Genomic DNA, 12,383 nt, shown 5'->3' with positions numbered 1-12,383 from the left:
TTTGGGGTAAACTTTTTAAAAAGCCTTCGGGTACGTATTTTGAAAATGTCCTCAGATACTGACATGGATATACTGCAGGTGCCAAAAAAATGTATACACATGACTTGTATTCATCTTTTGTTATCAGTTTATATTATGTATTACAATTTTAATACCGTTTTTTCCTTTCTTAAAATGTGTATGCATTTTTTTGGCACTCTCTGTATCTGTGTACACAATAAAGTTAGGATAACAAAGTAGAAAAACAAACACTGTACTGTATTTCAATCTAAATAATCTCAAAGCATCTAACCTTTACACTTACAGGGATATCTTTATATATATACATATACACATAACACATGGCCTTTACTGATTTTTGGAATTTCCTAATGCTATAAATGTAGTTCTTTAGTCTACTTGTTTATCTCTTATTTAACATTACCTTACTTAACATGTCACTTAACATTTCAGCATGCCCCATGGAATTATGGGGTCAAAATATAAATTTAATGAAACTTAATTACTCTTCCTATTCCACAGCTAGATATAATTTCAAAGGCAAAAAAATATTTCACTCAGGCACTCAATGTCAGCCACCTGTATTATTAAATATAACATCACTTCCTCTAAATAGCTATATCCCGGCACCAATAATTAAAATACTCTCTTTACCTCCAGATAGATATGCCCCCAAATTAGATCAAAAGCTAGCTAAAAATAACTACTTGCATAGCCCTTCCTGTGGTCTATTAACCAGATCACCATGTTTGACATGAAAACAATATTCTGGGAGTATCTCTTTTTAAATCTCAGATCTAATAATATTTGGTGATATTATGAGGATATTCAATAATGTCAATGAATTTGTGGATTTTACTCATTGTTGTGTGACCCTGGAGGCTATTCTTTCTGAGCCAATAGAACCTCTTAGACTGTCATCTTGACTTAAAGGGAGAAGCCAAGCTGTCTGAGATTTAGACTCCTGACCTAAATGATTCTAGAGTTAGTGAAAGATAACAGAGAAAAACTGGATTGTGGTCATGATCCAGAAGTTGTTATTACTACTAAGAAATATACAACTATGAAATATAAATAGCACTTATTTTTAATCCCTAAATTTACAGTGGAATGATTTTGGCTTGCCACAAACCTTTCAAACAATCACGAATATATAATTCTCTTACTATGCTTAAAGTGATAAAAAGCTAGTAAACATTTAAAGCTTAGTGAATAAGGCAACTTTGCAAAGCTCAAAAATTTGTGTGGAAAACAATGCTTTTCCACCTTTTTCATTTCACAATTTAAGAATTTTCTGAAATATGGCTACAATCTGGAAAGTCACTTTGTTGTGGTATTCAGAATAACTTGAGTTAATTTTGCAACATATAAGACTACTAAGTTTGTTTTGTTTTCCTATTATCTGTATACTACCACCCTGAGGAACTAAAAATTCTTTTGTAGCAACTGTCTCAAAAATATAATTGTATTACAATATGGACCACCTGTTATATAAGATTAAAGGAAAATAATTTGTAGAGTTTCATTTAAGTTCCACTCAAAGTAACTTCTAACAGATCATTCAAACCCGGGTAAATGTACTTTTCTTGTTCCATTTAATGATTAAACAATTTTTCTTACCCTTTCTTGAAATACAAATGTTATTTCTTCATTTGTAGAACTCTGTTGAAAATATAACCCTTTCATAGTCACCTAAAAAAAAAAAAAAGAAAAATATACATGAAATAAACAAACCAACAAAATGTCTTCCGGATCAAATGAAAGCAAAAATTAAAAAATAGTGCTGGAGGGGGACGGCCCGGTGGCTCAGGCGGTTAGAGCTCTATGCTCCCAACTCCAAAGGCTGCCAATTCGATTCCCACATAGGCCAGTGGGCTCTCAACCACAAGGTTGCCAGTTCGATTTCTCGACTCCTGCAAGGAATGGTGGGCTGTGCCCCCTGCAACTAGATGGCAACTGGACCTGGAGCTGAGCTGCGCTCTCCACAACTAAGACTGAAAGGACAACAACTTGACTTGGAAAAAAGTCCTGGAAGTACACACTGTTCCCCAATAAAGTCCTGTTCCCCTTCCCCAATAAAATCTTTAAAAAAAAAATAGTGCTGGCAAAGGATAAATTGACAACTATAAATGTAGTCTTTAAACAAAATAATTTAGGTAACGGTTCTCAAAGTGATCTCATAAGAGAATTTGTGACAGTCTCTGGGTAGTCTTATGGAGAATGGGTTTATAGTTCAACCTGTCACACAAAAGTGAGCATGTACTTAATTTCACTTTGCTATTCAAGAAAAACTATGAGACATACTTGAAAGGAAAAAAAAAAATCTGAGGGCCAGAGTTCAATTTTTATCACCAAAGGTGTCATTTAAAAGGCTTTCAAAGTCTTATACAAAACCTTTGAAAAGGAAAAAGTGGACTATTTAAGACACTGAAATTATGTCCCTAATTCTTCTCTAACAGTTTATAACCATTTAACTTGTATTCTGTGGATTTGTTGAAGCATCTCTAAGGATTCCAGTTGTTTCTTTAATTTTTATAGTAATTGCATGGCAGGACTAATTTTTAAATGTAAATCTTATAAAAGAATAAAATACACATAAAAAGTGCACAGATCCTACAATGTATAGCTTGCTGAATGTTACAAAGTGAACACGGCTGTCACAGCAGAAAACGCGTAGCTAGAACTCCAGAAGCTCTTTTGTTCCCCTTCTGGCCAATACATCCCCTCCTAAGAATACTCAATATCCCGAGTTTTAACAGCACCGATTAGTTTTGTCTGTTTTGACTTTATGTAAATGAAATCATACTCTTTTATGCCTGCTTTCTTTGTGTGAATATTATGTTTGTTTCACCCATGTTGTTGCCGGTAGTTGCAGTTCATTGTTATTTAGTACTCCATTGTATGAATAAATTACAATTTATCCATTCCACTATAGATGGACATTTGATTGTTTTCAGTTTGGGGCTTTTACAAATTATCCTGTTAAGAACATTCCTGTACACACTTCTTGGTGAAAGTACTTATTACATTTATTTTATGAATGAAGGAACTGAGTCCTGCAGAGGTTAAGGCACGTACCCAGGGTCTTCTAGCATCAGCTGGCCCAGAGCTGGCACAAACCAGGTGCTACCACCTCCATAGTGATTTTTGTTAACCATTGTATTTAATGGTTCTCTATTGAGCTACTAACATTAGTTATTTCCCTTAAAACTAGGATCCTATGTCCTTTAGTTTAGGATTGACAATTATTAAATGCTTGCTGATAAAACTGGCTACATAATTTGCAGAGCCCAATGCAAAATGACAATGTGGGGAAGCTTCTCCAGAAGTCATTAAAATTTCAAGATGGTGACAGCAGAGCATTAAACCGAGCTTGGGTTCCTTCCGAGCATGAAGTCCAGTGCAACTAGCTACGTCCCACGCCCATCAAACCAGCTTGCACGTTGAATCTCAGAAGATCCAATGGAATCATATAAATGGTTTTTACTGAGTAGTTCAGCAATGGTTGCCACTTTCTAGAGTACGATAATCAAATGCTGGATCAGAAATGAATACACGTTCAAGACCTGTATAATTATGTATGTCGCATGTATCAACAAAGTATATAACAGGGTGAGCTAGGTCAAACGACTGAATTCTAACCCTTTGGCTGGCTACAAAAGGGCCTTGTGTGTGTATGTCAATGTGTTTGTTTGCATGATAGAGAAGAGGGGAAGAACCGAATCACAGATACATGTTATTTCCTGTGACATTAAATCTATCCTCTTCCGCCTAGCTTTCAAGGCTGTCTGAAATGCATTACCCACTGCCCCTAGTCTACCTTACTCCCTCATTTTTCCAACACATACCTTCTGTCTGACATAGTCATTATGACTTCACACCATATGGTTTCCCATCTCAGGGCTTCCAGGCATTGCTTGTTCTCAGAGACTAAGCTGTACTTACTCTACTGATTCTGCGAACAAAGCTCAATCCTACTCCCTCTCTGAAATCCCCCCAGTGACATTCAATCTACCCCATCTGTTCCATGCATCTAGGTATTATAGGCTAACAAAATCTTGCCTTATTCACTTACTAACTAGTGTGTTTTCCCAGCTATTGCTTAGAAGAATCAATACCCTTTATTATTAAATAAATAAATCTCTGCTCCTACTCAGTCTGGACTTACGAGCGTTGACTTTTTGAGAAATGGAACATTACCTCAGCACCACCTTGATGTCAAAGCATCTCCTTTTGTAGTTCTAGAAGTCACTGTTTTCTCTGCCCACTGCATCTTAAAACATATGTGTCATCTACCAGATTAGCAGTCACATGGACCTCACATTGCATGCACCCCGATTTCAAAGACCCGGGAAGATATGCACTAAAGCAAATATTATATACATACTAATGCCACTATTTCTAGTCAGGTTGTTCTAATGGTTCCTCCAAATTTTAGGTTAAAATTGGCCTGGCTGGTAGGAAAAAAAAAATGTTTAGTTGGTCCAATAAAGAACCATGTAGGAACAAAAACATCCTCAAAATTACAAAATGCAGAGAAGTGTTTTTACAAAACTGGCAAGAAAATTAAGGAAAAATTATGTTTCACAAACCCAAAAAAGGAATACTGAGTTCTTGACACTAAGAAGATGGTAGAATGGATAGTATTCAAGGCCCAAAGAGTCCCTTAGGCACAGGTCTAGATTAAATGGAACACTTAGTCCATCACTTAATAAAAGTTTTATTGAATGTAAAGATACTTGCACACAGGAAATAAAATACCACCACCTTATGAAATGAAAATGTGAATTAAAATATGTAACACTTATGCCATTTCCAAGAATGAATGTTATGTAACTTCAAAATTATGTATTTTACTATAAACTTTCCTTTATCAAAGAAGTGCTATATAAAACTTTTAAATGACAACAAACCTGTTTAAAAATGTAGGCTGTTGTGCCCTATAAAAAGCATAAAGATTTTATATTTTTCCATGTACGTCAGATTTTAAATACATTTGATGTAAGTTCACAAATTGAGGACTATGTTTGTAATACTTTATATTTTTATAATGGTCACACATTAAATATATTTAAAAATCTGGAGGAACAAAAATTATGACACCTATTTTAAATAATTTTTGGTACAAAGCAGAGGACTCTGTGTACATTGAACACTTGCTATATATAACACTTCAAGAAAGTAGTTAATAAAAGTACTGATCTTTTAAGAGATTTCTAAAAAATCAATAGGAAGAAATTTCCAATGGCTTCATCTTATACAGCAACACGAACTCCACTTGCTTTTCTGCTGCGGCATATAATCCCCCAAGGAGCTCATCTATTAATAATTATAAATAAAGCCGCTACATATCATTTTTCAGCTACATTTCCAGACCAAAAGTGTTCTACATATCAGATCAACCTCAAATTTAAGAGACATAAAACTGGACACATCTTTCCCCAAAATAAGATTTTGCTGTACCAATCTTCAGTCATCACTTAGTCTATCATAATTCCTTCCTTTGTATGAAGTTATTGACCATAAAGCTTCCTTTTTTCTTTTGATGTTCTGGCTTACCTGCTCATTTTTGGTTTTCATGGGTATTAGCACAAGTGAGGCACTAATGTTGTAATGCCTCAGGCCTGAGCTAGGGCCACAGGCTGTTGAATGGCTTCATTTCTTTCCGTCATCCAATCCATCTGTTACTCTGTGGACAACTTAATTCCTGAAAATCCAAACCTTTATACTGGTATGCTCAAATTTCTATCATTCTCTACCAAAAACTTTGCAATACTGTGGCCACCTCAGGTTCAGGATTCAGTTGTAACATTTCTAACCCACCCTCATTTTTATTTTAAGGAAAGCATAGATATTGTCAAGCAACTAGGCTACCAAAAACACCAGAAAAACAGATGGAGTCAACGCTGAAACGTGGCCCCATATGCTCATCATTATGCCAGGACTATTACATAGCGTTATTATACTAGCTGGATTGTTAGGGATAAATCTTCCATTATGTTGAAGAGTTAATATTAAGTTTTAACAGTGTTTACCAATCTGTGAGACTTTTCATATTTAACCACATATCAGATAAAGAAGCATGTCAAGCCACGTGCCCAAATGTTTGATTAAAAAATATGGTCAATAAATTAAAGTAACTAGATGGAGGTGTGATTTAAATATGTGGGGACGGAGCCAGGAGTGCAGTTTCCAGGCTCTTGGCCTCACGTGGAAAGGTGCTGGCTCAGGTAGTAAATGGCCATCAACTGTGATTAGATGGCCATCAGCTGTGGCTAGTTGGCCGTCAGCTGTAACCAGTGAGCCATTGGCCACTAATATAACTGCTGTGGCTACGCTAGCAGAAAATGGGGGCTAGCAAGAAGATGGTGGCTGAGCTAGCAAGCGCGGATTGCAGAGAGGTGCGGAGGATAGTGGCATGACTCCCCTATCTATGGCTCCGTGGGTGTTCCTTTTTGGCCTCACCATATCCTGCGTTCTCATGTGGGGAGCGAGGCCAGGGACCTTGCATGCCACCTTGCATGACAAAATACCATACTTTGCAGGCTGTGGAAAATGGTAGTCCTAACTAGATAGGCCAGTTCTGCTTCTTAAAAGAGGGAGCTGAACGCATGGTTTTAACAGTTGGAGGACATGTCTACACTGTATAGGCAACAGTGTCTAGAAATCTGTCCACTCTAATGACACCATGCACAAGCAATGAGTACACAGGTGTTTTGCTACATACAACTGCACCGCTCTCCTGTGCCTGTTACAAGATGGGTACAGGAGACACTGTGATAGTGGCTCACACCTGGCTAGACACTAGGAAGCGTTTCTAGCTAATATTGTGTTATAAGAAGCCTTACTTTCGCATTTTAGGTATATAATTTAAACTTCAGAAAATGCATGAAGTTGCATGGTCCCTATCTGGATACATTCTTACAGTGGCATCATAAATGGGATTCAAGCATCAGTTGAGGGGGGAGGGAGTTGAGATGACCATATTCAAGTCTCATCTAATTATGACAATCTAAATTTCTATGAACATTATCAAGACGTACTCGATTGAATTTTTACATGTGTGACATAATCTTTACATCTCACATAACCTGAGATCTAAAGGTAGGTAAAGAACTAGGAAGGAAAAAAAGTTTTTTCTTTTTGATATAAGCTTTAAGCAGAAGCAAAAAAACCCCCAAAAGAACATTTGCTTGGAGATGCCAAGTTGTATATCTATGCATCAAGTGGTATCCAAATGAGTCTGTCTAGAACAGTGGCTCCCAACAATAACCTTTAGAATCTCAAATTTTTGATTAACTCTCCTGTCTCCAGGAGAGCTTAACTGTTATTATTTGATTTATAAAATGCCTTTTCACTTAGGGTTCTCACTGGAGGCACTCCCCTGTAGTACCTCTGGGGGGTGGGTAGTGGGTAGGTTGGGGAAGTGGGATGGCCATTATGTCAAAGATTGGACATCTTTGGTCCAGTTACTATTCAATGTAGGGCCATTTAATATAGTTAAGATCCAAAACAATAGAAACGTAACTTTCTGAACATTTATATTTCTGAATCAGCACCATATTTTCCCATATTGTACTACTGGGGAACAATGGAACCAATGGTGTGATGAAAGTATTCTCTTTATGTTGGCTTAATCATGTGACACTGGGAAAATGCAGGTGGTGATGAGGGATATAAGCAACTGAAGGATCTTCAAATCTTTACACTTTCCATCCTCTCCAATTGATTTAACCAATCTTCTCCACTGACTATCATCATTGCAGTTTGTAAATGCTTAATTTTCCAATTTGTTATAGGATCTTAAAGAAACCATTTCTTGCTTCAGATGCAAAATATCATAGAAATTGTAATTTTGATTACATATTTGCTAATAAATTCATAATCAAGAGAAAACAATTTATGCCATATTTATTATAAAGTATAAAAACAGAAGAAAATTATTTTGCAAAATACTGTATTTCAGCAGTGTGGATATGTGTGTTTTCACTCTTCTACTCACAAAACCTCTCCTTATTTCCAGGTACTACTGTTCAACAGGTCTAGAAAAATCACAAATAAAGTTGTCCTTGAAACATTCTATGTCAAATTCACAAGAGGAAGAAAACATTCATTTTTATCAATTAAAAAAACATTTCACTAAAAACAAAACCAAAAAACACTGTGATTCCATAGTGAAACACTTTAAGAATTCCTTAGTTTTTCCATCTTTAGGGAGGTACACAAATGAATCAAGACACATTACTGCCCAGGGTATAATACTGGTCCAGAGGCCTAAATATCTCGATGGTTTGAACATCCTTTTTCAATCCAGAACTTTGATTTTGAGTGCACGGAACTGACAGTTGTAAAACTATCAAAATATTTTACTGCACCTGACATGCCACTGGACCTTGTGTGGGGAACCCTCTGTGTTTCAAATCTGAACATTTCATCCCCTGCCAGAAACTGGAGCAAACGCATCAATGAGGTGAAATTAGTGATAAAAGATAATAATTATACATTGCAGTGGTTGACAGATAGGATTTGGAAGTCATAATTGACCCAAGTTTGAATCCTGATTCTCCTTCTTGCTAGCTATATGACTTTGGGCTATTTAATTTTAATCTTCTGGGCCTTAGATTTCATATTTATAAAACAGAGATAATAGTAGTAGTTACCTCAAAGGGTTGCTGTAAGGATTAAAGAATACACGCAAAGCACTCAGTACAACGTCTGGCACAAAGTAAGCATTCAGTAAGTGTTGGCTATTTTCACTCTTATTTCTGCAAATTGGGCAGAGAACCTCTAAGGTAGTTCCGAAGCCCATCTCAAAGAGCAGCAGAGGGTTTGGTCACATGGTCACATGCAAACCCTTTTAGCTGTAACACCTTTTAGTTTCTGCAGTGGGCAACCATATCATCTGGATCTGTGCTGTCCAGTAAGCCACAGGTGGCTAAGGAGCACTTGAACTGTGTCTAGTCAGATTTAAGATGTGCTGTAAATGTAAAATATGCATCAGATTTTGAAGACAATACAAAAAAAAAGTATAATATCTCAATTTAAAAATATCTGATTGTATGTTGAAATGATAACATTTTGGATATACCAGATTAAACGAAACTTATTATTAAAATTGATTTCACGTGTTTCATGTTTTTTGATGTGGCTGCCAGGAAATTTTCAATTATGTAAGTGGCTTTGCCATTGTATCTGTTTTGGACAGAGCTGATGTAGAAGCTTGCTGCTCCTAAGGTGCACCAGCAGCACCAGGGAGCTTGTCAGAAACGCAGATTCTCAGTCTCCCCGCAACCTACAAAATCGGCATCTGCACTACAACACATTCTGAGGTGATTCTTACGCATTGCTCCAGAGTATCATCAGCTGTTTAGCTTAAAAGGGCAAACCTGGCCTTATAGCCGCATAAATGCGAACACTCTTGCTTTATTTAGGTAACTGCTCACCAAAAAAGGAAAGTGAAGGAGAAAGCGGTTGCAGAGCAGTAAGCGAGAAAGAAAAAGAAACTCAAATTATAGAAACAAACAGAAAGAAGCAGGTGGGGGGTAAATTCAACCTGGAAGATTCAGTGGAAGGGAACTTCCAGACTTTTGCCTCCATTAAAGGTGAAGGGATATGCAAACTGAGATAAAACTTACAGTCAAAACCTGTAAGGACCAGGAAATCGTCAGTCAAATCAAATCTTACCCGCCCCTCTGCGCCCTTAGCTAAGCTAGGCCTGGGCCCGAGGGGATCTGGGGTGCAACGCGAACCACCACCCGCTGCAAGGCTGGATGGTTCCGCGGGGCGTCTCTCGATCTTTCCTCCAAAGCCCTGTTTCCCAAGAAACACGACGCGTTTCCCCGGGCTCACCTGCCTTCGAGCGGCCCTAACGGCCTGCGCCTGGGCCACCGCCACCTTCGAGTCCTTCTGTAGAGAGCCCGCCCCCGCTGGTCCAGGCGCTGCTCCCATTGGTCAGGCCGCTCGTCACTCCCGGACTCCCGGAGGCTGTAGAGAACGCCATAGTAACTGAATTCCGAACTACATCTCCCGACATGATCTGCTCCAAGGAGAAGCGAGGCGCCGCTCAGGGGCTACCAATAAATGAGTGAAGTTGTAGTCACCTGGATGGGTTCCGTTTTATGCAAATTTAAGTTGAAGGTCACACCCCTTCTCATTCTAACCGTTTACCCTACCACCTTACTAGGGCTGTGCCCCGCCTCCCTCTTGGCCTCCACGTTATTCTCTCCTTTAAAAATCTTCCGTAACTAGATTAGCTGTCACTAGCGTCTCGCATGGCAACAGATGCACTGAAATCGTGGAACAAAATCTCCATACACCGCGTCAGGGAGATCCCAGACCGGAAGCATCTGGTTACGCCTTCTGGAAGGTGGGCGGGGAAGGATACTACTATGCCCGCCCCCTTTGAGCTTGCGATTGGTTTACTTGGCTATCACTCCATCTTCATTCGTTTCTACGGTGGGCGGAGCTAGAGACGGGGTGGGGCGGTGAGGAGGTGCCTGCCTCTTCTTCCGATTGGCAGGCTGTTTGTCCCCACCTACCTGTGGGCGGAGATGGAGGGGTGGGTAGGGGAGGGGCAGGTAGCCGAGGGAGATGAGGAGATAGGCGGGAGCGAGGGAGCGAGGGAGGGAGCGAAGGAGGTAGAGAAAAGCGGAGGAGAGGGGAGGGAGCGCAGCTTGGTTGCTCCGTAGTACGGCGGCTCGCGAGGGAGACTCCCGAGCGGACTCCGGGACGCACGGAGAAGCGGGCGGGCGGGGATGGTGTGCGGGGCTGCGGCTCCTGCGTCCCTCCCCACGGCGAGTGAGCTGCACTGATTTGTCCCTGGGGCGGCAGCGCAGACCCGCCTGGAGATGAGGTGAGGAGCTGGCCGCTCGGCGGCGGCCTGGACCCGGGAGGCGGGGGCGGGGGTCCATGCGGGGGTCGGCGCGATGGCCGCCCGGGGCGCCGGTCCAGAGGGCCGAGGCGCGTCCCGAGGGCCGCCCTTCACCCTTTGCCGCGTGCCGGGGAGGCGCGGCCCCGGCGGCCCCTCCGCTTCGTCCTTCCCCATCCTCCCGGGGGCGGCGGTGGGGTGGCCCGCTGGCCGGCGCCAGGAGGCCGGGGAGCCGTGGCGGGCTGAGGAGGTGGCGGTCGCGGGACGGGCTTCGGGTTGAATGGGCGTCCGCAGCCCTGGCGGGCGGAGCGGGGTCTCTCCCTCCCCAGGGGGACGTGGGGGCGGTCGGTCCTTCCAGGGCTGACCTCGCTGCCCTCCGCCGCCTGAGCGTGGCGCGCTGGCCAAGCCTCGCCTCCCCGCCAGCCTCCCGGGGATTCGGAGCTCGCGGGGAGCGGCATCGCGCCGCCCGCCTGTCCCCTCGGCCTCGAGTCCCCGGCTCATCTCTTTCTTTCTCGTGTGCCTGCACAGCCCTTGTCAGTGAAGGGCAGTCAATGCCGTTTGGCCCTAAGTCGCCCTACCGGGGCTGACTGATGGTATTTAACAGAAAGCCGCTCTCCTTTTAGTGGGAGCGCGTTCCTCCTCTTCTGCCGTTCCTCCTTCCCTTCTTTACGCACAGGCACGGTTTTATGCTGTGCACCCAAGGCACAATTGCGGGCTCTTCTTGCTTGAACGAGGAAATGTAATCAGAATCCCCAGGAAAAGGAAACCAGCAAGGAATGGGTTGCACCTTCCTTTACTTAATGTTTGCCTTTGGATTAGCAAGCGACTTCGTAGATTACATTTCCTATGGGCATCTTTTGTTGTGATTCAGACTGAAGCAGATTTTGCTTTTGAAGAAATAGATTAGCGGCTTCTCAGTTGAGTTGGAGGCTATGGAGATTTTTGATAGCCTCGTAATATGAAAGTTTCCTTTAGAACTTTGCGATCACCAATGCTATTGTGAAGGCAGCACCAGCCTGAAATTTCAAATACATACAGACTCTGGACAGACGCGTTTCTTTATGATTATCTGCTGGCATCCTGCTCTTGCTATTTGCGTGGTCAAAGGGTACAAATAATAAAAACAAGAACAATAGAAAGTATAGATTAAAAAAACAACCCAAATACCATAGAAACAAACGCATCTGAAAAATCTCAATTCTGTCAACGAGGAGACAGTTTTACTAATCGCTTTGGACCGTTGAAATACAGGCTCAGAGATTGCATGGATTCTGTAGTGGGCAGGATCTGAGGGCAGGGACTGGGGCGAGGACCCAGCAGACCAGCTGGTTTGTGTAGTGCTCCTTTTAACCTCTGAAATAGGAGGAATGTACTTGTTGGGATACCTTTGTTAATTTGATGACTTAAGGTACAGAAGCTTAAACAACCCTCCAAGTTATGATTTCCACCTGTCAGTTATCTGAGAATAAAGTACTATGTTTCTCTTTTAATTCTTTTTAATGGGTTACTTGAAACA

At 41.2% G+C, this 12,383-nt stretch overlaps 2 protein-coding genes across 7 annotated transcripts in view; one reads left to right on the top strand and one right to left on the bottom strand.

The window, feature by feature from the left end:
- Window positions 1-10,250, bottom strand: part of CRYZL1 (crystallin zeta like 1) — a 33,192-nt gene extending 22,942 nt beyond the window's left edge. The window contains exons 1-2 of the mRNA XM_019730234.2: window positions 9,850-10,250; window positions 1,621-1,692 (exon numbers count right to left, since the gene is read on the bottom strand). Coding sequence (XP_019585793.2) covers window positions 1,621-1,692; window positions 9,850-9,948 — 171 coding nt within the window. The 5' untranslated portion in view covers window positions 9,949-10,250. The remainder of the gene's footprint in view (window positions 1-1,620; window positions 1,693-9,849) is intronic.
- Window positions 10,251-10,604: 354 nt separating this feature from the next.
- The window catches only part of ITSN1 (intersectin 1), a 182,996-nt gene continuing 181,217 nt past the window's right edge, over window positions 10,605-12,383 (top strand). For 4 of the 6 annotated variants that reach the window (XR_012494005.1, XM_019730241.2, XM_019730239.2 and 1 more), the window contains exon 1: window positions 10,605-10,852. Coding sequence is in view for 1 of the 6 variants with exons in the window: in XM_074325791.1 (XP_074181892.1) it covers window positions 10,848-10,852 (5 nt within the window). In the remaining 5 variants the exon portion in view is untranslated. The remainder of the gene's footprint in view (window positions 10,853-12,383) is intronic. The other 2 variants (XM_074325803.1, XM_074325791.1) reach the window with 2 other exon arrangements.

The sequence above is a fragment of the Rhinolophus sinicus genome, linkage group LG01 (genome assembly GCF_036562045.2).
Source record: "Rhinolophus sinicus isolate RSC01 linkage group LG01, ASM3656204v1, whole genome shotgun sequence".
Taxonomy (NCBI): domain Eukaryota; kingdom Metazoa; phylum Chordata; class Mammalia; order Chiroptera; family Rhinolophidae; genus Rhinolophus; species Rhinolophus sinicus.
The sequence above is the reverse complement of the archived record's forward strand: the minus strand, read 5'-3'. Positions and strand labels throughout refer to the sequence as shown.